Source organism: Dipteris shenzhenensis, chromosome 30 (assembly GCF_047967505.1).
Source record: "Dipteris shenzhenensis isolate YYH24624 ecotype China chromosome 30, Dip_SZ_1.0, whole genome shotgun sequence".
In the NCBI taxonomy this organism is placed as follows: domain Eukaryota; kingdom Viridiplantae; phylum Streptophyta; class Polypodiopsida; order Gleicheniales; family Dipteridaceae; genus Dipteris; species Dipteris shenzhenensis.
This window is the reverse complement of record NC_141625.1, coordinates 50,399,256-50,425,336: the sequence shown is the minus strand read 5'-3', so window position 1 is coordinate 50,425,336 and position 26,081 is coordinate 50,399,256. Positions and strand designations below refer to the sequence as shown.

At 47.5% G+C, this 26,081-nt stretch overlaps 1 protein-coding gene across 2 annotated transcripts in view; it reads right to left on the bottom strand.

Annotated features, from left to right (window-relative positions):
- Window positions 1-4,902: 4,902 nt before the first annotated feature.
- The window catches only part of LOC147882276 (uncharacterized), a 48,736-nt gene continuing 27,557 nt past the window's right edge, over window positions 4,903-26,081 (bottom strand). For both annotated transcript variants that reach the window (XM_087401948.1, XM_087401949.1), the window contains one exon: window positions 4,903-7,360. In XM_087401948.1, the coding sequence (XP_087258074.1) occupies window positions 5,470-7,360 (1,891 nt within the window). In that variant the 3' untranslated portion in view covers window positions 4,903-5,469. The remainder of the gene's footprint in view (window positions 7,361-26,081) is intronic.

The following is a 26,081-nucleotide window of genomic DNA, read 5'->3' as shown; positions in this document are numbered from 1 at the left end:
AATTGAAGCCTCCCAAAATCAAAGTGCCAGATCTTACTGCTCAAGCCAATCTAGAACTCCAATTGAAAGCTCACACTGAGGCCTACAAGCAATCTTGTTTAGATTCTCTTATTCAAGCTCAAGCGGTGACAACTACATCACTTGATAAGGAATACTTAGACTATTGTAGTTGTTTCACGGGGAAAGGCTACAGCAGCTCATCAACAAGCTTGCATATATCAGACTTATTGGTGTGAGCACTACTATGTGGACAAAGCGGCTCAAGAGTTGGCATTATGAAGTCAGTGTTGAGTTCAAAGAAGCCATCAACGCTTGGACCATCAAAAGATGTTTACAAGAAGGCATTAAAGAAACAGTACAATCTAACAAACAAGCAGCACAAGAGGCTGCTATGGAAGATGCAGAGACTCTGCCTCGGGAAGAATCCATTGCGCAATTGATCCGCAACGAGGTTCAAGCACAGCTTCGAAAACTATCTCCACAGCAGAAGTCAAAAAATGGGAAGCAAACAATCAAACATCCTCAAGCAAGAGGCAAGGGTACCAAAAAAGAATCAAAAGAATCAAGGAAACAGGCAGGGAAACAGATAGGGAAACAAGCAGAGAAATGTACCAAGCAAGAACCAGACCAACCAAGGGCACAAGTAGGTAAACAGGCAAGGAAACCGTCCAAACAACCGCCAACATGTTTAGAAGTTGGAAAATGGCCAAAAGCAAGGAAACGGACAGTGCAACAATCGTCTTGAACAGAGACGCAAGCCGTCCACCCCCTCCAATGCATAGCCTTCCTCTTCAAGGACAAGCCGGTATGCCCAGAGGTCTGGTTTGGGAAAACAATAGAAAGGGCCTAGATCATGAAGCACCTCACGCAACACACAGAGAAATGCTTCGGTTCCTCCTTTCAGAAGAAATTGCATCGAGAGAGGCAAATCTTTTGGCTCCCGCTACCGAATCCCTCTCTCTACACCCTGATTCTTTTTAGCAGAAAGACTCCTTCGGAAGTAGATTGTAGGGTTACCAATACCTTTATACACAATCTTTCCCAGTACAAGCTGTCTTTTGCAGAAAAGAAACTCTTAGGCTTAGGTTTAAAGTACATCCCTCCACCTAAACCTTGCCCTCCATCTAGCATTTTCACTGAGTATGAACTCTTTGCTAGACAGATGCATCTCAGGTGGTTCTTCAAGTCCTCTAACAATGATTGGATCTCTCCTTTTAGAGTATTGGAATCCTCCAAATCAATGTCCTGCCTTGGAGAATATTATCACCTTGGGTTGGAATGTTTTGTCCAAAAACATCTCTTCCATACAATACCTCAAACTTTTGAAGCTTCACAAAACCTTACGGCAAGCCTCTCAAAGTCTCCAAAGGAACCCAGACATTGTCATTAAACCTGCAGACAAGAACTTGGGCTTAGTCATCTTGGACAAATCTTGGTACCTGGAAGAGGGAGCAAGGCAACTTTCTGACACAGCAGTGTATCGATAGGCTATTGCGATCCAATCTTTCTCTTCCCGCTTCACCTCTACCCATGCTACTTCTTCTTCCTCTGAAATTATTGATCCCAAGGCTTCTGGGGAACATGTTGATTATCGACCCTGAAGATATCTATAAGTTCTCTGCTTTCCACTTTCGTGCTCTCAAGCATGTGAAAGTTTCTGAAGTAGTTGTTAATATTGCTGACGAAATATCCACTAGATTGATGCTTTTCAGAACTCAAGATACCAGTACATACACTATGGTTGTTTTGTCTTAGCTATATAACCATTAGTCCGTATGGGTGTAAATGCCACATGTATGGCTAGTCTTGTAGATACTCGTCATCTTCGTCTCAAAGACGCTAGAATCGGTCTTATTCACGATAACCTTAACCGTGAACATGTCCATACAATTGTGTATCTGAACTTTAAGATGTCCTTAGCAGATCCGCATCTTTCTACTGCACTCTGTCTTTATGTCCAGGTCAGCGGTCTCTCTATGAAACCCCGTTCTGAGTATTGTGCAATTCATGTCAGGCCTGTCAACTATTTAGTACATCTGCCCTCATTCTATTCATATTCTACCTACCACTCCAGTCCCTCCTACACATTCACATTCTGTCCAGCCTGTTATTGAGTCCTTGCACTTGTATGATAATACTTGGCACTGGGGCCACTGACGTGAATGGACTGATCCTACCCATTTTGCCAATACTGTTCCACGCGACCCTTTTGAAGCAATTCCTGCTCCTCCGCAACCTGCTGATCCCATGCCTTTGCCACCTCCTCAGTGCCCTTTGCAATCACCACCTGCTTCTCCCAGATGTGAGACTTCATTTTCTATTGATCTCCCTACTCTTTACATGAATCAAGGAGCAAAGGATGAACCAATGGATAAAGATTCGGCACCACAGCAGCAACAACAGCAATAGTAGCAACCATGGCGTGGACGTTGCACGACTTTTCATGATGCCCCTAGCTCCCATTTCATGCGCGCTGAATTTCAAACTCATTTCATGGACGGCGATCTTGACGAGCAACCTGATTTGCAGCGATGCTTGCAGCACAAATCCTTTCCGAGTTATATCCTTAATATTGATGCTACCTCTCCTCAGGCCATGAAGGATCTCTTGAAAATATTTTATGGTCACATGATGTCTCTAGTCACGGTATACAGATGGAATCCACGTGATGCAGCAGTCGAGACTACCAAAGGCTTCATGTTCTCGACAATTGGTGGGAATTCCTTTCTGACGAATCAAAAGAGCAAATCTTTTCCAGTGTTGATGGTAATCACCAACCCAACGCTCCTGATGCCTTGATTGTGGCACTCTCTAATCAATTTTTACCGACATTCACTGATGATCGTACACAGGCAAGCAATGAGTATTTTGCTATACAACTTTGTAATCTTTTCCAGCTCATTTATAGAGCTGGCCTTTTCTCTGACATAGGGGAAGCGAAAAGGTGTCATATGTCATAGGGGAAGGGAAAATAGGGATAGGATAGAGAAGGAAGGCAAAGGGGAGTAAGAGGAGGGTCAAGCTCCAGCTACGGCTATGACGACGGCAACGCCGAAGGCGAAGGCAAAGGTAACCCACGCTATCCCGATCTCGACTAGCTCCTCTTGATTGTGACTTGGTGCCAACTTAAATGCGTCGAAGTCTATGACATGCCGTTGTGTCTAATCTAACTCTATCTCCGCTGTCACTACCTCCTCTTGGTGTCTGATTTGTCTCAATAGTCTCTCTCTATGTCATCGCATCTTGATCATATAAAGGCCAATGTAAACTTGGTCATGAAAGTAGAGATAGTGGTCCAAATCCATGTCCCTCCTAGAGAGGCAATGATATCGTTTATGAGTTTCGTAGTAAACCGGGCATAAACAGAGAAAGTGCTCCTCTGTCTCATCCTCCTCTAAGCTGCATAGTGTGCAATATGTTGCTCTCTAGGTGTGTCTATAACGCTCCCTATCTCAATCCTTAGCTCGTGGGACGAGACCTAAATTGTCCAACGGCAATCCTCAGAGCATGTGACACTTGTTTGCCCTCCAAATATTCGAATACTCTCAAGATGTGATCACAATAAAACTTGAGCTTGGTAGGAAAGACCTAGCCCGAATCCAAGTTGCAACCGTATGATACATTTTAATCTCATCCCGTGGAATCCGAGAAGGCCAAGCATCCCAACTATAGTAAAAAGGCGACGATAGATCCATTAGAATATCTAAAGTGGCAAACCATCTAGATATACATGCATACCAAGCCGTGTTAACCCTTCTGTCCGCTAGTTGCCTAGATGACTCTAGAGCCAACCTTGATAATCCCCAACTGAGCAAAGCCCCAATCTGACAAACACATGTCATTGTCTGCAATATGACATCGAATCAGAATGGAGTAATGGCAAACTCTGCCTATACTATTTGGTGGGGACTAGGGCTTGCTCAATCATCCAAGATCCCATAACTCACCTATAGGCTCTCAAATCTCCTCCAACCATCGAGAGATCACTCCTACAGAAGGGTGCTATGTACATGGCCTCCATCCCCACCAATGTATCAAATAACCACCCCTTCATCAAGGAATCATGAAAGTGTACCTAAAAGCTCTCTCTCTAGTCATGCCTTGATCTAGAGCCCTAGCATATGGGACCATCGTGAACAACGGTTGCCCCTACGTAAGCATAGGTCTATAAGCTATGTCGATGCAATGCCATTCGTGAGGTGTTTAAAATCATAACCTATCTACTCCCTATGCATGTGTTGAAATCCCCTAAGAGAAGGATGTTCCCCTACCTAGAGAACTCCAAGATGTCATGTATTGTCTCATATAAAATATGGCTATTCACAATGACCTAATGCACATAAGACGATGTATCCGAGAGAAAGTAGTATTCCAATGAAGATCGAGCATATGTCTGCATCAGATGTCTCAACTCATATCCATGTGTGTAGTGATGCTACTATTTTCGCATCACAAATATGAGAGGCCTCAAGTGTGATCTAAAAAGAACTACTACACCCTAGAATCTTGTATCTTTGTATCTCTCCTCATCTCCTTCCTATTGGTGGTGTATCTGGTTGCTATGGGTAGTCCTCTCTCAAAGCTCTCATGTGTCTCAATATAAAAGATAACATCTCTACTAGTTTTAAGTCTTTGAGGATCCCCCTCGATCAGACCATAGAGTACCACGGCAGTTCCACACAACCATGTGCAATCTATCCTATGTACCCCTATCCCATAGACTTGACACAGCCATGCCTTGTTTTTATCCCTTTCTCCTATCGATTGATTGATTTTGAGAGAGAGAGAGAGAGAGAGAGATTGCTGCTTCTCCTTCAATTTGTAGGTTAGTTGTGATCTCTTTGCTACAACTATGTGATAATCCTATCCTTTCCCATAGTGAAAGTGAGGATTTATTTTATTTTTATTTTTTAAAACAATATGATAGATCATCCCATCCTTTCCCATAGTGACTTCCTCTTCAAGTCTCAATCATTTACTTCCTTACAAAGGTAGAAGGGATGCTCAAAGAACAAAGGAGCGAGTCCAACCATTATCCACTACCCTGTGGTAGGATTGTAGATGCTGTGAAATTTAAAGGATTGAAGTAAGTTGTCCTTGGAGTAAAAAGCAATAACACATAATTTCATACCGCAATGGGCAGACTGCCGTTCTCCTTATCTTTGGGCCAGCAGATCAGCATTCAATAGCAGCAAATATTACCTCCAGTTTGTTTCAGATATTCCACACTGAGCAAGAATAGATCTTACTTTTGCAGCAATAGAAGTGGAAAAAAGGGGGGCTCTTGCTAAAAGCCAAACTAACACAGTGGACCTTTTTTGCAAAGATCCTAACACTCAGATCCTACTAGAATGTGCGTGCGCATGTAGAACAAAGAAGACTGCAATACTCAGGTAATGCACAGTCAAGAGATCACGTAATGAATCCCCCAAAATAGGCCAAACCTGTACAAAATGATGCCGATGCCTTTTACGAGTCGAAAATTGCAAGATCTTCCAGAGTTTTTTGAATTTCTCTGATGATTGAAATCCTGTTCTCTTCCATCACTGCTGAGCCCACGTCTGATGAAAGAAGACCCTGTAACTTCTCTTCCATCCTTCTTCCTTCATCCCACCTGCCCGCCCTGAAAAAAGCTTGGGATAAAACTCTGTAAGTGATTGGTGTGGGTTCTATTCCAGCTGCTTGCATCTCCTTAAATACTTCTACAACATTTGATAGCTTCCCCAACCTGTCATAGCCACCTATGAGGGCAGTGTATGTGATAACGTTAGGCTGATATCCATGTTTGCGCATTATGTGCAGAAGCTTATGACCAGCTTCAGCTTTACCAGCAATGCCGAGGCCATTTATCAGCACAGAGTAGGTGAAATTGTTTGGTTCATGGCCTGCCTGCAACATTTGACCATAAACTTCCATGGCCCGCTGATACATCCCATCTCTCATCAGAACATCTATAACCCCAGTATACACTGATCCATCAGGCGTTGTACCCATTTCTCCCATTTTTTCAAATACTTTAAGAGCCCCAAGAGCATCATGACATGAGCTGTAACATTCAATTATCTGATTAAACAACCATGGTGGCACCTCCAGACCCTGTTCATGCATCTCATTTAGCAGACAATCAATAATTGGAAACCTTCTGGCACGCAAAAGGATAACAACCATTTTTATGTATGTCGTGTCATCATGCTTGTACCCCTCTTGACTCCTCATCCACTCAAAGAAGCCAAATGCAACATCCACATCTTCGAGATCTTTCATGAGATATAGAGCTATCTGTGGACTCCATCGAAATTCCATCTTTTTCAAAGTTTGAGCAGTTGATGATCCCCAAGGTGCTAGAAGGCTAGCAAGAGTACCTTTTTCAATATCCAAATCCTCATCTGTATCCTCAAGCTCTGAGCCAGTGGTTGTTCCTTCATCAGATCTTGCAGAGCCAGAACTGTCCCCTCCGCTTGGATCATTGGCATAAGCAAAGTAAGATTCCCATGCTTTTGCCAAGATTTCTGTGCTTTTATTAGCTCTTCTACAGGCCCTACGCACTTTGAGCATCGTACTTCTGCTTGGTGCACGATCTGTATCCCTCATCTGTACAAGCAGACTCACAGCAGAATCAAGGGCATCGGGGTTCTTTGCAGGGTCCAGGGCATGAGCCTTGAGATGAGCTCTCACAAGTAGCTCATAAGTTGGCTGGAAAGGCCGTACTCCAAGCCTGGGCATCTTCTTGATAATCAAAAAGGCTGATTCCAACTTTTGCGAAGCTACAAGACCTTCAATCAAATAATGATAAGTTTCAGCATTGGGAGAACAATGGGCTTGCAGCATTTCTTTGTAACATTGTAAGGCTTCCTGGTGTTTACTTGCCTTCAAAAGCGCACCAATAGCACAATTGTAAGCATCAATATTCAATCGTATATCAACCTGCTTTAACAAATTCCAAACTTCAAGGGCTTCTTCCAGTTTTCCAGCTTTTGTATGAGCACGTATCATACCCGTGTAAGTGGCCAGATGTATTTCACAGCCATCAACTTTCATATCCTCGAATAACTGCTTTAAATGATCTGAAACCTTGGCTGATTTAAATCGTTGGATCATTGCAAGATAGGTCTGTTTATCATGCTTAAACCCATTATGTCTTCTCGACCAGCAAAAAAAGTCCCAAGCTGAGTCTACTGGTAATTCCTTTACTACATCAATCACAGCAGGAGCAGTAAGTCGCACATTCAAACCTTCCAACTTCTGCCTGACATCATCCTCACCTTTAATGGCATCAAGTATCCTATTGACAACCTTTCTATGGGCAACTGCTTTTTCAACCTCAAAGGCCTGCGATGGCTTATAACGGCCCAATAATTTTCTGCACGAGTAAAGCTTACACATGAGATAGTAACTCAATCATCCACAAGAACAAGTGAGAATAAAATTAAAATACAGGGTAAGAGATAAAAAGTACACCATGCTCTATGGGCTGCAAAAAGACCTACAAATATATTGCTGTTATGCAAAACTAAATAAGTATCCTCCATAATTTTGTTTCAGTCTCATCTGGATCTAGCACATCAATAAATGGCTTCCTGCATTTAATGTCTCCTCCCCTCTTCTTTTCAATCAGGTACAAGCCTCTTTAACTTGCTACTCCACTAGCTAATAAAACTTGGCTCTAATGTTCTGCAACTATGAGCAACCCTGATGTGTTCACACCTTAGGCAGTCAAGTGGTGGCACATGAGCTTCATATCTTCCACCCAACCCCATCCCCACAACCCCAGATCTGCCTCCACCCACATCTCTAATGCCCATAGCCATGGCTGTCTAGATGGCAGCCACGCAGCACACAACCACATGGAACAGCCAGAGCAGTCCTCAGGCATATGCAGAAGCTACGGAGCCCCAGGACTCGACAAGAGAAGCAGTGCAAGCGGGGCAGAATACCAAGCACGACGCTGCTATTTATATGCCTCCCAAGCCCTACCCTGGTCAGCCAGCCAGGGTAGGGATCGGGAGGCCAACCCCATCCCCACAACCCCATATCTGCCTCCACCCACACCTCTAAGGCTCATAGCCATGGCTGCATACATGGCAACCGCACAGCACACAATGGAACAGCCAGAGCAGTCCACAGGCATATGCAGCAGCTACGGAGCCCCAGGACTCCACAAGAGAAGCAGTGCAAGCGGGGCAGAATACCAAGCAGGAGGCAGCTATTTAGGCCACCCCTGGTCGGCCATGTCTACAAACCCAGTCTGTAGGTCTACAAACCAAGATAGCAGATTTCGGACTGCCAATGAGTTGGCCAGCAGCAGGGTGTGACCAGACCTAAATAAAACTCCCACAACTCCCCTGCTCATTTGATCATTAGCTCCTGCAGCAGTTCCAGCCTCAGCAGCAGCCTACATGTCGCCTCCAGCAGATCCAGCAGCCCTTTGAGCAGCAATTAGGGAGAGGGAGAAGAGAAGCAGTCTGCCTCTCTCCATCTACACCACTATCATGAAGGGATATCCCTTCACGCAGTTGTAGCTGTATTCTGATCCTTTTGGCAAACAGTTAGTAAAAGTTCATGCTCCAAGAGCGGGGGGGGGGGGGGGGGGATGTTCGGAGCGGCGCTCAGTTGCAACCCAATCCTGCATTCCCTCACATGCACTCACAGAAACAAGCACATGAGTCTTTACGCTTTACATGCTCCAGCACTATCACTTAGATAACTGGATGGAGAGAGAGAGAGAGAGTTTATTAAAGTCTTCGGAAGACCGATGGGTCTATGAGACTGAAAAATCCGTAGTTGCACTCCGTACAGGCATCGTACCTGCATCCGTACAGTCACGTACCTGCAGCCGTACAGATCCGTACCTGTGTCGTACAGATCCGTACCTACCACCGTACTTGCACAATACAACTCCCTACCTGAGCAGCTGTACAGCTCCATACCTGCACTGCGTACTTGTCCGTCCATGGTACCGTACTGATCTCCGTACAGTCAGTGTATCTGTCCCGTACAACTGTACATCTTGCATCCGTACAGCCGTACATTGGATTCCGTACTGAGATTCGTACTATTCCGTATATCAGTTCAGTACCTATGTCGTACGTCGTACTTGCATTGTACTTGCTCCGGGATTTGGTCCACTTTTGCAGTCAATTTGTGGACAGCAAGTCCTAATTTTGCAGTTGCAAGCCTTGAGGCTATATTTTTTGGGATTTGGTCTGCAATTTCTCGTTTGATTGCACTACATTGGGTCAGACTGGAGAACATTTGCAGGATATTGAGTCAGATTTTCAGACATTGAGTCTTTTCTGCAGGACATTGAGTCAGATTCTCATACATTGGGTCACATTTGTAAAAATCTCAGTAAAATTGGGGCTTTTCTGCATTTGCCCTCTTTTTGGTCTATTTGCCCTCATTAAATTTGGGGCTTTTTGCCAGATTTGCTGTTTTTGCAGTGAACATTGCTTGACACAGTCACATTTGGGTCAGATCTGCATTTGCAATTTGATTTGGGTTAGAAATTTGCAGATATTTGCTGTCATTTTTTTACAGCCGGCTTTTGGTTTTTCGGGTCTCTCTCAGGGTATCACATTTGCTATGGCTGGGAACGATCAAGATCTATTTCATTTGTGGAATATTGTTTCTGGGGTTGATCTGAGGCCAGCCAATGCTACAGTGGTTGCCTCTACTGCTGGTCCCTCTGCAGGGGGTACTCCTCCTAAAGCCTCATCTTCTAGCATTCCTGCTACTACTCTTCCAACTCAGGAACAGACAAGATGGGATGCAAGAGATGCAAATGCACATTCATGTATTGCTTTATCATACAAGAGAATCATTATTCCACACATCCCGTCTTGCAGGACAGCAAAGAATGCTTGGGACAAATTGGCTTCTCTCTATCAGATTCGCAATGAGGCACGTGTTGCATATTTGAGAAGCAATTACAGGAAGTCAGTATGAATGAAGGTGACTCTATGGATGCATACCTGACAAAGGTCAAGGACCTCATGGAACAACTTGCCAACATTGATGAGGTGGTGCCAAATTCACAGCTTGTCAGTACCACACTGAATGGACTGCCAGATACATATCAAGGGTTTGCTACAACCCTTCGATTAGTGGCCATGGGTAGTCCAGACCACTATTCTTTTGATCAGCTAGTTACTTTGCTTTTCCAGGAAGACTCTCAGGGCATAATCATCTGAGTGTGGACAAACAGCCACAGTGGGGGCGAGTAATGCCACTGAAGACTCTGAGCAGAGTGCTGGAAGAAAAGCTCCTGATGGTCCCAGTTGCGAAGGAAGCGCCATCTCTTCTCTTTCCCTGCCCGGGAGTCCCCCTGACTCTGATCCCACTGACCCTTGAGCATGTGAATGATCGTGCTCCAGATGTCCGCTAGGGTCTGGGTAGCGGAAGAAGCCTGATCTCCTAGGGTCTGCGCGCATCTGGAGGTCCAGATATGCCAGCCTACAATACTCCCAATGATCTCCCAAACTGGGTGCCGAGTCATCGCTCCTGCATCTGTCTCTGTCAAATGCCAAGGGAAGCTTTCCATGTATCCCCAGGTGGCCTGCGTGATGAAGAAAACTGGATCCTGCCGAGAGAACTCGTAAGCCAGGTGATGTCCCAACTCGCTGCTGCACCAACAAAAAGCTCCCCAAGTGATCGGTCCTAGCTCGGGTGCCGCCCTTGCTAAGATCCCCATGGCTCCCTTCCACACTGTCTGAGCATGCGAACAGCTCCAAAGACAGTGCTTCAGGGATTCCTCCTCCTGAAAACACATCTGGCAGTGCCCCTCCTTACCCATCTGCCTCAGCCAGCTCCCAACTAGTAGCCCCTTATGGACCACCATCCAAAGAAAGTAAGAGATCTTCCTCGGCTGCCAACTTGCCCATAGAGTCTTCCAGAATGTACGAAGAAAGACCAGAGATATCCCTTGGGCATACCAGCTATGTGCCTACGTGGGTAGCCTGCGCTGAAGAGCCCCAAGAGCACACCTACCTGCACGCGCGCTATATGAGAAGAAGGGGGTAGGGTTCTCTAAAGCCTCCAGTGGTGGCCAATGCCACTCCCCTGGGTCCCACTCCACCTCTGTCAAGGAACGGCCCTCCCAAATCCAGAGTCTCCAGTCCTGGGCCTGCACAACGAGGGGATCCATATGCCACGCTTTCCCTTGCAGCCCTACAATGCGAAGGCGCTGCCAGGGAAGCTGGGGGTCGATCACAGCCTCACTACTCTGGAGGCGGCTACCATCGGTGACGGAGAAGAAATGAATCGAGGAGTCCAAGAAAAGGCCTGCAACCACCAAAGGAATGCCGCGAGGCGTGAACTGCCCTAGCCACCTCTCATCACCTGGGAGAAACTGTCTGGTGACTGTGGGATCCTCCAACCTGCAGGAATGGCAACATCAATCTCCGCTCACCGAGCCTGGATCCCTCGTGCCGTACCTACTGCTGCTGCCAGCTCGTCTAGGCCCAACTGGCTATAGACGTCCCTCCAAACCTGGAGCGAGCGCGCAGGCCCACACGCCCAAAGCACCCATGGGATATGGGACCTCTCTCCAAGCTGGCGACCTGTATCATCTATCACCTAGCTGCTCCAAATGAGGGGCTGTCTGTCCATCTCCTCTTGGCAGCTGGGGGGGACCTGGGAGAGGCTGTGCCGCAGCTTCCTCCAGACCGAGAGGAGACTGCGGAGGAAGGGGGAGCGGGGCTGAAGTGAAAATCCACCAGATAGAAGGCTGCCAATCACCCCCTCTCTGGGGGGTACAAGCACTGAGATCCTGCTGAAGCAAGAGCTTTCACGTCTGCCCTCCTGGGGTCAGACCGCGGATGACTAACTTGCCAAGTAGTGCCTGACTCTGAAGTTCTGGATCTATGATGCCATGACTGCCCTTTGTCTGGGGGAGAATGACCGTCTGCCAGGCGACCCGGGCTCTGGTGGTGCTGAACCCGTCTGAGCCAAACCACAGAAAGTTCCGCACCAGTCTCCTTAGCTGGGCTACGCACGATCTCGAGAAGCACCAGCAAGAGGCCACATACCAAGCGGTGGCTAGAAGGACCTGATTGACCACAAGGGCCCTGCCTGCCAGAGATAGCCGAGCCGTGCTCCAGAAGGCTAGCTTCCGTCGTATGGAAGCTAGGACCGGTAGGAACTGCTGAGCCGGCGTGGTATCCAGCCCTACCTGGAAGCCCAGGTAGCGTGTCATCTGTCCTCTAGGGATCTAGCGAAACCCCAGGAAAATACCCCACTGTGAGCTGGCTCCCGGATCCGTAAGAAAACCAACTGACTTATGCCAGTTGATTTTCGCCCCACCGGCTAGGCAGAAAACCTCTAGAGACAGTCTCACTCGCTCCAGTGACTCAATATCATCCTGCACATACAGGGCCGTGTCGTCTGCATACTCGGAGTCCAGAAGTTCTGCACATCCCTGATAGGGAGGCGCATCCCTCGAAGACCAATGGTACAGGCTCATAGGAAGTGAGCCATGGCCTCCGCAAAAAAGAGGAAGATGTAGGGCGCAAGCGGGCAGCCCTGGCGTACCGAGCGCTCGAGGGTGAATCTCTCCCCCATCCTGCCACTAATGATAACCCGACTGGAGGCCCATCTGTAGAGGCTAGCAATACCTCTAATCCACTCGTCCGGGAAACCGAACCGAGAAAGTGTGCCCTCCAAGAAGGACCAGTCTACCCTGTCATACGCCTTCTCAAAGTCAAGAAGGAGTATGGCTAGGTGCTGGCCACTATGCTGGGCCCACTCTGTCGCCTCTGAGAACGTGAAGATGTTGTCCAAAATGCTGCGATCCTGGACAAAACCAGTCTGGGTGTCGTGGATCAAGTCATGTAGTAGGGGGCGGATGCGGCTACTAAACATCTTGGCGAGGATTTTATAGGCAGTCGGAAGGAGGGTGATAGGGCGCCAATGTCTGATCTCCTAACGGTCCCCCCCTTTGGGGATGAGGCAAATCAAGCCTGTCGCAAGGCTCTCTGGCATTTGTCCGCAGGAAAAGATATGCTGGAAGACTGCGAGCAGAGGCTGGTGGATCTGCTCTCAAAAGGTGGTGAAGAAAGCTCTAGAGAGCCCATCCTCACCTAGGCATTTCAGCCCATCAATATCTCTCACAGCATCCTGCATCTCTAAAACGGTGAACGGGGCAAGAAGGGCCTCACTCATGCTAGGCCGCACGAGTGTCGACGTATACCTCCACACCTCCTCCTTGCAACAGCGGGCACGAGGGTTTGGGAGCTCCTGCTGGAATAGGGATCTATAGAAATCTGTCACCAAGTCCCTGACCTCGTCAGGATCTGTCCTGACACTACCATCATGCGCCCTAAGAGAGCGGATCTGCTCCCCTGCTGACCTCTGGCCATGACTCCTGAAGAACTCTCTGCACATCCTGTCGCCTTTCCTAGCCCAAAAGGACTTGGAAGCATGGAACGAGAACTCTCAACGTCTCTGGGTGATCTTCTCTAACATGGCTCGGGCTCTAACCTCCTGTTGTCTAAGCTCCTCGAAGCCTGGAGAAGACTGCTGCATCAGCTATATCAAGGCAAGGTCTCGTCTGAGGCCCCTCTCCTTCGCCCACCACTACTGCCTAACCCGAATCGCCTCCTACTAACAGATGAGACTAGACTCGGCAAGAACCTGAGCTACCTGAGCTGCCATATCCTCCAAGGGGTCCCAATCCCGCTCCCACAGGTCCACTATCCTGCTGCGAACCTCTCCTCTGGAGTAGATGGAATCTAGGATCCGGCAAGTGCGGGGAGGTAAGGAGTGAGAGGCAAAGTCCAGGACTAGGATGACTGGGGCATGGTCAGAAAGGATTGTCCCTGGAACCACCCCTGACTCTCCATCTCTGCCTATCGCCCAATCACTGACATAGAAACGGTCCAACCGCTCCAAAAGTCTGCCTCCCTCCCCCCTGTAACCCCAAGAGAAGTCCAAGCTCCCTGGCCACCTGCAAAAGGAGGACTCTCTCCAACTGTCCCGACCTCCCACGGCGAACAAGGAGTCGCATCCCGACTGCTCCGCCTGAGCTATACCGAGGAACTCTGGGCCCCATCCCTGCTGATCCTCTAGAGCCTCAAAGTTGTTGAAATCCCCGCCTACAATCCAAGAATCCATCTCTGGCAATAAGTCTGTCAAGGAGCTCCAGAAAGCGGCTCTCCGTCTCAGGTCGGTCGGGGCATAGATATTGAGGATGCCGATGCGGGATCCCTCAATATTTAGGCCCACCCAAAGCGCTCGTCTTGGGATCAAGGTGCCAAAACCACACACATGCTGTACAAGAGAAGCGTCGATGGAGGTACAGACACCTCCGCTCCTCCCCTGCTCGCCAATCGACGGTTCCCAGTAGGTGTGGGAGCACCCTGTAAGGACCTTCCCACACTTACTGGTCTGAGAAGCCGAAAGCTTGTGTTCCTGTAATAGGAGCACATCTACCCTTCCCACCAAAGCTGGCTGGAGCTCCTCTCTGAGCACCATCTTCCTGGGGCCGCGGGTTCCAGATGAGTGGAACCCGTTGATGTTCCAAGAGATAATGCGTATACTCATGAAGAGGAGAGATGGGCCGCAAACAGCTGTGTCTGCTTGCGGTCGATGTCAAGGTGGTCGGAGGATGTCATGTGTGCAGACGAAGGCGCTTCTGTGAGGGTTTCGAGGGTGAGGCCGGATCATCGGACCCATCCTCTAAAACCTTCAGCAGGGGGGAAAGGCCCTTCGCAAGGCTTCCAAGCCTATGGGCAAGCCTAAATCTGCGCATAGCAGCTGCAATTCCTCCCATGTATCTAAAAATACAGCAGATAAGTCAAAGAAGAAAATATTCAACTATTGTCGCAAGCCTGGACATGACATTTCAGAATGCAGGAAGCGCATTGCTTCGGAGAAAAAGAAAGTAGGATTGACAGTTAATGCCTCACATGCTATTGAATCCCATGAGCCAGCAGATGCTTCACATGCACATGCTCTTCAAGATGATTGGGTATGGGCTGTCCATTGCTCATTTGATCCCTCCAAAACTGATGCATTCTTTACTGCTAATGATGCTCAGTCCTGGTACTTTGATAGTGGTGCTTCCAAGCATGTCACATCTTGCAGACAGTTGTTTCATTCTTTAGCTAATGCACCTCGAGGGGGGACTGTCACATGTGCTAATAATGCTTCATATGCTGTAAAAGGAATTGGAGATGTGCAGCTCACATCCATTTCAAGCCATCCTGTCACTTTGACAAATGTTGTTTTTGTGCTTGGAATTGAAGTCAACTTGATTTCAATTTCAGCAATTGCCACTTCAGGTTTCAGAGTGATTTTTGATGGCTATAGATGCCTAGTTTATGATCTTCGTGATGACAATGCCATAGTTCTCACTGGCACTTTGCAAAAGCGGCTTTATCACCTTGATCATCACTCAACTGCACTTTCTATTGAAGCATTTACTATTTCAGATTCACACCTTGCTGAAACTCATCTTTGGCATGAGAGAATGGGTCATCTCAATTATAGAGCTCTTGCAAAGCTACATTCACAGCAGATGGCAAATGATGTACCTCAAACTCACACAGTTTCCAAACATGTGTGTGAGGGTTGTCTTTTGGGTAAGATGCATCGATTTCCTTTTCAAAAGAATTGTCCAAAACTCTCACAAAGGAAATTACAGCTAGTGCACAGTGATGCCTATGGCCCAATGAGGACAAATGCCATTGGGGGGTACAAGTATTTCATGACTCTCATTGATGACTTCACAAGATATTGCTGGATATATCCTTTAAAAGCCAAATCTGAAGTTTTCTTATGCTTTCAGAGGTGGCTGAATATGGTTGAGAATGAATCAGGATGCAAGCTTGTCACCCTCAACACAGATAGGGGGGGGGAGTATATGTCAAAGGAGTTTGATGCATTTCTGTCTTCACGGGGCATTGTTCACTCATGCACTACTCCTGACACTCCTCAACAAAATCCTGTTTCTAAAAGGAAAAACAGGTCCACAATGGAGATGGCTAGATGCATGCTTAAGAACAAGTCTTTGCCCAATAAATTTTGGCTTGATGCAGTGATGTGTGCCAACTATGTGTTGAATAGATCACCTACACGGGCATTGAAGACTGTTACACCTTATGAAGCATGGAAAGGCAGGAAGCCGTCACTTTCACACATGAGAGTTTTTGAGTCTCTTGCATATGTTCATGTACCATCTCAGCTGAGACATAAGCTTGATGACAAGGCAATCAAATGCATATTTATTGGTTACAGCCAGGAGAGCAGAGGGTATCAGTTATATCAACCAAACACTGGGAAGATTATTGTCAGTAGAGATGTAATCTTTGCTGAACATTCAGCTTCTCCTCTTGTGGACTGCAAAGCTAAGCCAGATGTTGACATGTTTGATGCCTTTGAATCTTGGTTACCTCTGCCATCCTCAGAAGAGGACTTTGACCAGCAACATGAGCCTCCTGCACGCCCTCCAACCAACAATGATAAGCCAATACCTCATGCTGATTTGCAGGTTTCTCTTCCAGCACAAAATGATCCCACTATTCATGATGCAATGATTGAAGAAAGAGATGTCAATAGACAGCAAAGGCAAGTTCCCAGATGGCTTCTTGATACATTGAGGGACAGCAAACAAGATCAGCCTTTTGCTGCCCGGACAAGATCAGGGAATAGACAGATGCAAGGTCACTTTCTTGAGTTTGCACTCCTTGCTACAGCTTGCAATGAAGAGCCCTTGTGCCATAAAGATGCTTTTGACAGCAAAAAATATATGGATGCAATGAGAGCTGAGTTACAATCCATTGCCAAAAATGACACATGGGAATTAGTAGATCTCCCTCCCGGCAAGCATGCCATTGGTACCCGGTGGGTCTACAAATTAAAAAGAAAATCTGATGGCAGCATAGATCGATACAAAGCCCGTCTTGTTGCAAAAGGGTATGCCCAACAACAAGGCATTGACTTTGAGGAGACATTTGCTCCCACATCCAGGATTACTACCATTAGATGTGTCATTGCCATTGCAGCCCATCATCATTGGCAAGTGCACCAACCTGACATCAAGACTGATTTTCTTCATGGGGATCTGCAGGAAGAAGTCTATGTCACACAACCTCCTCGCTTTGAGGTTGTTAATTCTGAAAACAAGGTATGCCGGCTGAGAAAAGCCCTTTATGGTTTGAAGCAGGCACCCAGGGCATGGTATGCCGAAATTCATGCACACTTACTATCCCTTGGTTTTCAGAATAGCCCCACAGAACCCAGTCTTTATGTCCGTGGGAGTGGATCTGATTAGTGCTGATTTTATATGTGGATGATATGCTCATCACGGGCCCAGATACTCAGCATATTGCAGCTTTCAAGGCTGATTTGCAGCAGGTCTTTGAAATGTCAGACACGGGACAGCTCCACTATTATTTGGGCATTCAGTTTGCTCATGTTGAGGGGGGTATCATGATGTCTCAGTCCAAGTATATTGGACAGCTCCTTGATCGTTTTCAGTTTGAGGATTGCAAGCCAATCTCTACTCCAGTGGACCCTAGCTTCAAATTCTCAGCTCATGATGGGAGCCCACCATGTGATATCACTCTTTATCAGCAGGCTGTTGGATGCCTTATTTATTTATGTCACACCAAACCTGACTTACAGTATGCAGTATCTCAGCTCAGCAGATTCATGCACATGCCCAGTTCACAGCATTGGCAGGCAGTGAAGAGAGTCTTCAGATATCTCAGAGGCACTCAAGATTTAGCCCTCTCTATGGTGATCAGGGTTCACTTACAATGCATGCTTACACGGATAGTGACTGGGCAGGATGTTCCGACACCAGAGTGTCACATACTGGCTTTTTTTTTTTGCTTGGCAATTCATGTATCTCTTGGCTCAGCAAGAAGCAACCAACAGTTGCCACATCTAGCTGTGAGGCTGAGTACAAGGCAGCTTTCACTGCTACAGTAGAGTGTGTTTGGCTTCGACAGTTAAGTTCTGACAACCTCATTCCTTTCCTCCCACTAACAGATCTTGGTATTCGCCAGACATCCTCCACTATTGTCTACACTGATAGCCAGAGTGCTTTGGCTATTGCGCGTAACCCAGTGTTTCATGCGCATACCAAGCATATTGAAGTTCACTATCATTATGTTCGGGAGCGGTTGTCAGCAGGAGACATAGAGTTGTCCTATCTTCCCATAGAGGGCAACATAGCAGATATGTTTACAAAAGCACTTCCTCGTCCCAAGTTTGAAGTCTTCCGACAGGCTTTATACTTGGTTCCCTTTGTTACATGATCTGACATCCCTTGTACATTCATAGGTGGCTATATCCTTTTGGATGAACATGTGCCACCATGACCAGAAAATACCAAGTATTCTGAGACTTTCCAGAATACTTCAGCCCATCCCATGGAGGGGGGTTTGTAGGCCATCTTCTGGTGGTTCTAGTGATGCCCTATAGGCCATGGTATGTGCCTTGTAGGCATAAATATAAGCACTTATAGTGTTAGTGCCTTTTAGGCCACAAAGGACACTTAGTCCTAGGTCTAGGTACAAGTACCTTGTACTCCTTTTTTCAATGATCCTAGTTGACGTGAAGGCTAAGACTCATGCGACTCTTTGTACCTTGCTCTCTCTCGTTTCATTCATCGATCCTACATGCCCTGCCCCTCGCAGATGCGCTATGGCGCCAAGCCTCGCCTCTGCCTCCATAGGTAATCTGCTCCATCTGCCAAAAGACCCAGCCAGACCACTGTCCCATTGTGCCCAACCAATGTGCGTCCGTTGTCTAAGCATACGCCCCTCCTGATCTCGGATCACATAAGGGGTTGAGGCTCGAACTCCTCTCTGCATCTGGCTGGAGCATGAATGAGACCCCCTGCTAGTCTCTGCCAGACCTTGTGAAGGCTCCGCATCAAGGGGGAACACTTCCCTCTAAGGGGGGCCTATGAGAAGATCCACCTGTGTGAAGGCTGCCACTGTCCTCCAGTGCGTTGGGTTTTCCTGAGAAGCCCTCTCTGTAAGAGGAGCTTCCGAGGCTCTGTACCTGGGGTGAGGCCGCGAACAACCAACTTGCCCAGAAGGGCTCGGCTCTACTCTGCATCTCCGGATCTATGATACCCAAGCCTCCGAGTACCTGTGGCAAGATCACCGTCTGCCAAGCGACACGGGCTCTAGTATTCCGCGTGCCGTCCGATCTGCCCAAAGGAAGTTCCGAACCAACCGTCGGAGTTGCCCAATGCATCCTCTGTGAAAGCACCAACAGGAGGCGATATACTAGGCCGTGGCAAAAAGGACATGGTTTGCCACTAAGGCACGCCCTGCTAGGAAGAGCTTGACCGAGCTCCAGTAGAGAAGCTTGCACCGGACACTCTCAACGACCGGGGCGATCTGCTGTAATGCCAATACCAACCTGGCAACCGAGGTATCTTGCTGTTTGGCCCCGCAATATCCATTTGAAGCCAAAGTCACTCCCCCACTCACGAATCTCTTGTGTCTCCTCATGGCCCGTGAAGAAACTTATAGACTTTGTCCAGTTGATCCACACACCCGAGGCCTCGCAACAGATAGCCAGGGCTCCCTGACTTTCTCCAAACTGGCTATGGTGCCCTCAACATACAAGGCCGTGTCATCTACAAACTCAGAGTCAAGCAGTTCCTCCTCTTGTCGAATTGGGAGCCTCAACCTTGTGAGGCCCGCCACCTGTGATCTCAAGTGGTAGCCCAAAGCCTCCGCCACGAACAAGAAGAGGAAGGGAGCGAGTGGACAGTCCTGGCGGACCGAGCGCGAGAGAGGAAAGGCCTTGCCCGTGTGTCCTCTGCTAAGCATCTGGCTAGAGCTCCCCGCATAAAGCGCTGAAACTCCTCTGACCCATCTGTCTGAGAAACCCAATCTCTGCATAGTGCCCTCCAAGAAGGACCACTCCACCCTGTCATAGGCCTTCTCAAAATCCAAGAGAAGGACGGCCAGTGGCTGTGACTCCTCCCTAGACCAATCCACTGCCTCCCAAAAAGTCAAGATGTTGTCTAGGATGCTGCGCTTCTGGACAAACTCCGTCTTTGTGTCGTGGATGAGGGATGTAACCGCAAGCTCAAGACCTTGGCGAGGATCTTGTAAGCAGTATCAAGCAGCAGTCTCCACTGCCGGATGTTTGACCTATCTCCCCCTTTTGGGATCAAACAAATTCACCCCCTGTTCAAGGACTGAGGGAGGGAGCCCGTGTCGAAAATCTCCTGGCATGCTCGTCGAAAAGGGGTGGAGATAATCTCCCAAAAGTTCCGGAAGAAGGCCAGAGTCAAGCCATCCTTGCCAATACACTTCTGGGGCCGAAGAGCCTTGAGCCTTGAGGGCTTCCCAGAGCTCCTCATCTGTGAAAGGCTCCTCCAGCCTGCTGCATAAATCCTGTGAGACTACTACCGGAACGTGATCCCAAACTACCTCTCGGGCCACAATACCAGCTGGAGTCATCCTCTCCGTCTAAAAGAGCTAGCTGTAAAAACCTATGGTCAAGTCTAATATCTCTTGCGGGTCAGTGTGCATGATGCTCTGCGGATCCCGAAGACGCTGCAGCTATGTGCCTGCCAATCGGGGACCAGTGGTCTAGAAGAACTACTTCGTCATCCTGTCCCCCTGCTGTACCCATCAGGCCCGGGAAGAGTGATAGGAGAGCTCAACCCGCCGAATCTCCGTGTCTTGAAGCTCAAGGCGAGCGCTCTCGAACCTGTCGCTAAGCCACTAAGAACCTGGGTCTTGCTCCCAGAGCCGCTCTATGAAGACGAGGTCTCTCCTCAAAGCCCGCTCACGCTTTTGAAGCATCCTCCTCCGCCTAAGGGCGTGAGCCCGTAACTCCTCACTACTCCTCTGATCGCATCGGCCACCCACGAAGTCCAGCCCTCGCCCAATGTCATCTCTTATTGAGAGGCTCTTAGCCTCATTTCAGCATCCAGCAAGTCAGCAAACATAGGAGCAGCAGGAGCAACAGAAGCCTGACCTTTGGGTCTACATCCAGAAGGCAAAGCAACTTGGGGCTGAGCCTAGGCTGTCTGCTAGGGCAGCAAGGTGCTGAGATAATCATACCTTCTGGAGCAGCCATTCACAAGCAGGTTGGAGCAGTGGAACAGGGACCTGTGTGCTGCAGACAAAGCTTGGCAAGGGCTGCCCACCTAGGCTGATTCACAGGCAGTAAGGTGGAGAAGAACACACTAGACGGAAAGTCTACAAACGCTCGAGGTGGAGCACGCGGGCTCGAGTCTAGAGATAGCCGGTAGATAGGAGAAGGACCTTGTGGTTAGATCAGAGGACCACACCATTGGTGGGACTCTGGATCTATCTCTTTTGTATTGTATTGTGTCCATAGTTTTGGACGGAAATATATAAGTTTTGGTGTCTTCTATATATGGCTGGTTCATTGTCAATTGATGAGTCTGCACATCTCTGTGAAACACATTAAGTAAAGAAGTTTGTGATTCCACACCCCACACCACATTGTGTGAGCTCCTGGGCATTACTATAAGTCTTCCGCTGCGTGTACCCTCTGTTGGGTCATTTCTAACACCTACTCTGGCAGAAACTCCTGCTTGTATTCGCGGGGGGACAAAGAGAAGATTAATATGTGGGATCATATTAGGGGTTTGGGAGCAGGAAATGGGGACTCCTTTGTGCTGTGGCTAGGAAGAAAAATATATACTGCTACACAAGCATCCTTTCTCTGGCAGAAAGTACTGCTTGTATTCCAGTGGGTGACAAAGATAAGACTAATATGTGCAGTGGCTGGGGTACTTAGGGATGATGTGAAAGTTTTCCAGTACATGAAGTAGCATCGAGCTTTGGGAATCTTCATGGATTCATCTAGGTATATATTGCTATACAAGCATCCTTTCTCTGGCAGAAAGTACTGCTTGTATTCCAGTGGGTTCTTTGTAATATGTGCAGTGGCTGGGGTACTTAGGGATGATGTGAAAGTTTTCTAGTACGTGAAGTAGCATCGAGCTTTGCGGGTTGCCTTGTGTGTAAACAATTAAATGGTTTTGAGTTCATAAGAGTTAATAAGACTCATCTTGGCATGTTTAAGAGATCTGTGTGCTTCTAAAAAGGGTAAGATTTTTCAATTTGTTTATGAGCAGAAAGGCTGTGATGAGAAGATGGAGAGCTCTAGAAGATTTCTTAGCAGATGAAATTTGGGAGAGTTCTATGAAAGAATTTAAGGGAGGCCCGCTAGATTACAGTGGGCTCCACAATTGTGTAGGTAGAATCATAAAACGCACACAAGATGAAATTAATGCATGAAAATGCAGATTTAGGCTACTCACACAATGATTTCACAGTACATAGCCTTCTCTAAGAGGAGGTGTGAGAGAGAAGCCACCCTTTGACCTTTTAGGAAGGTCTGGCTCAAGCTTTCTATGTGGCACTAACACAGTGTGCGCAATCAGAATGTATCAAAACACTTACATGGATTGCAATACTCACATTTGATTGGCTCCCTAGAGTGTATGATCTGGTGAGTGTGTGTTTCCCCAGCCCTCTTGCTGTATTTAGCCAAACCCTGATTTAGCTCCTAACATTCTTTTGCCAGCTAACCTTTTCCTCGGTCATTTGGGTGAATTTCCTTAACATCTAGGCACTTCCTTACCAACAGCCTAATCTTCGTTAGTTGAGACTTTGCTAAGATTTTCTGCAGCTCATCAAGGAGTATGCTAAGGTTGCTTTCCCACTGACTCAGTTTCTTGAGGGAATGAGAAGTGATTGTTCCCCCTTTACTCATCCCATGGAAGCCTTCAGCCTCAGCCAAATGCACACAGGAACAGTAAAGGTTACAGCAATTATGTCTCACCCATTTTCGGTTGTAGCACTTCTTTAGTAAGGTAAGCAGACTTTCCCACTAGTGGACAGATATGAATTGCATTCTTTTGGCATTCCTCTTTACTGTGATATGTCCAATTTTCTGGGTACATCCAAGAGTACTTGCTTGTGAATGATTGGATAGAATTCTGCACGTCCTTGAAAGAGATGCCACTGCGTGGGTTTGCTACAGCAAGTAGGACCCTTTCTTTAACTTGGTTGTGAGCACATGTGGGGGTGGGGGGGAGTGTGGGCATGTATGTAACTGTGTGCATGTGTGTAGGGGTGGGTGGGTTGATGGGGGTGTGTGGGCGTGTTAGAGTTAGTCATCTTGTCACGAAGGCGTGAGTTTTTGGTACTCGCATGTGGGCCCAACCTTGGGAATCAAGTTGGCGAGGTCATGGGATGAGGGTGTGGAAGTTTCTCCCTAGGAAGTTGTGTGCCTTGGGGGAAAATGAAAGGTTTAGGGCCAAGAGGGGCCCAAAGTACCTTAGGAATGAAGTTGGTCATTGGTGGGGTTTTAAAAAAGGCCCACTAGAGGGGGCCTAGGGGCAAATGAAAGCCCTTCGGGGCAACCTAAGGCATGGGCTGCCACGTGGCATGCCCATGCAAGCACTTTTGGAAAGGAAGGCTTTGGAAGGCCTTTGGCAAGGAAACGGGTAACGGAGGATCACGGAGGGAGGAAAAGAGGCGCCTACGGACGGAGCGTGTTGAGACTGTACGATGGTACGGAAGGCCTTGGATTGAGGCGCACGGTCATACGGGTCTTGTAGTTGCTGATGGTATGGAGCTGTACGGAACAGTCAGTACAAAAACGGTACGGACTGCAGAAAACTGTACGGACGGTTTTGTGGTACATACTGTCAATGTACGGATGGCAGCACAGACTCCCAAAATGCGCACACGGTGCTTTTGGCTGCAGCTGAAGGTTCTCCCGTGGCTCGCGTGTCAAAGCTGATCTTTATTTCTGCCGTACAGTTTGTAGTGCTTGTGAAGGGGCTGGTGTTGGCCTACTACACAGCTCATGTGAGCTATTTGCAGGGGCTTTGGGCTGTGTGTACAGGCATTTGGGTCAAGGATGCTTGGTGTAGCTAACTACGTGGCAATGTGAACGGAAAGCTAGCAGGGAGTTGTGCATTGGCTTGTGGAGGAGCTTGGGATGAACTCTGGGCTGGTGAAGGGTTCACACATGCTTTCTTGTGTTTGCTCGTGAGCATTGGGCTGTTGTTTTGAAGGGACTTGCTTGGCAGGATGGTTACAATGAATGCTTGCAAAGGTTATTCGTGCTTCTGATCACCGTGCGCAGCTCAGTGATGCTTTCACCCACTGTTCGGGATATACCAGTGAGCCAGTGGACACTTTCGGTTGTCTGGGGAGCGCGTGGCCTTGTTTGGGCTGCTAGTAAGCACTCCCAGGTTAAATGCAGGTGTTTGCACCAAGAATGGATGCCTATGGTCACATGGATGTAAGAGCAGAGCCCCGCATGGCTAATCTGTTGTGAAACTGTGATGCCTACTGAGTGTGGAAGAGCACTGAATGCGAATGAGTTGGTACTCATTGTGTAATCTATTTGTGGAACTCTTCAAATAATAAAGAAATACGGAAAGGGACGCCAAGGCTTTGGGGCCAGTCTGTGTCTTTGTGCTTGAGCAGGAGCACTCGAGCTTCACCCTATGTGTGTTTGGAGTGTTTGGTGAATATCTAATTATGAAGGCTTTTTGGCTGGCTAGTTGTTTTACCACCCTCTTGTTGGCCTTGAGGCTGGTTTCATGGTTCCATTGCTGGGATATCACCATCTTTCTTAAGGTGAGCATGTGATTGTCTCTAGTGAAGTGTTGCTTGCTGTAATTTGATTACAGCGAGAAGAAAATCAGCAAATATGTCTTTGACAGATAATGATTGGGATATGGAGGGGCAGTCCTCCCAGGATGAGCAAGAAGAGCAATCTATGCATGAGGGAGCCTGTCAGGATGACCAAAATGTTGAGGCACAGCAAGCTGTAAATTCTTTTGTTGTGAGTGCCTCTCAATCAAAAGGGTCAAAAGAGGCTGAGGATGCAAAAGATGCCGATGCTATCTTTAAGGCACAGTCAGTCAGCGCAGTGGGAGCACTCATGTAGCTCACGCAGGACCCGAGGTTCTTTGAGTTTATGCAGACTCCTTTAAGGTCTAAGGAGAGAAAGAAGCATTCTCATGCAGGGGAGCCTAGTGTGGTTCAAAAACAGCCATTTGGAGTGAATCCATTGGATGGACAGCCTCCAGTAATGCCAAATGTACAGGGAATTTCAGGGCAGCAACCTTGTCAAGGTCCTAGTATAGTTATGCATGGCCAAGGGGCTGATTTTCAGAATTTAAATCAAGGGCAGCAAGCTTTTCCCAAACCTTTATGCATCGAGGGTATTTTGGTGGGGGTTCAGTATTTCAAGCCATGGCTGGTCAAGTTAATGATGGTCAAGGAATGCTTGGAAATTACCCTCTTGGTTTTCACCCTGGGATGCAAGGGATGCAAAGATGAGAAAGTGCCTGACCTTGTGTCTTTGCTTCTACGAGAAGGCGTCTCCATGTCTCGAGGATCTATTTGGGCTCTATCTTAAGTTCCTCCTGATCCCACACCTTTGGGTGTCAAATGAGTGGCTGCTTCTAAGCTCCTGTTTCTATGACTAAGACTAGTTAGTGCCAAATACTTGGGGATCCGTAGCAATTTCTCAAGGAAGCATTTGGGCATCCCCCTCGGAAGGCTATGTTTGGATGGGAAGATTAGACGGACCCTTTAAATTTCCTTACTAGAATAGCTATCTTTAGGTTTCCTACTCTAGATGCTTGGATGGAATTGTTTGGCCACCCACGACAACCCTAAGGCGGCATTTAGGGAAGATGTCGTGTTTGGCCCCAACATATTTGTGTAGCATCTTTGTAGCGTGTGCTTTAAATATTTCGGTGCATGTCGGTCTTATTTCTATGCCCAATGGGAACCTCATGGCTTTTTCTTTTCTTGGCCCTTAGCAACAAGCATGTGATGATTGTAGCTCAATTTGTAGAGCTGTTGAAGTAGTTGCTAGGGAGTAAATGTGTCTTTACTTCATATCAGCTTGGCGAACTTCTATGCATGCTAGTTTTTAACTCCTTGATTGGTGTCTTGGGGAGTAAATGTCTTATGTAGTGGTTAAATTTGAGAGTTAGATCAGTTATTTTTTGGTGCATGGAATTGGGTTTTTAGGGACAAATATAATACTACTTCGTAATTGGATGAACTTGAGTAATATTTAAGAACCTTATA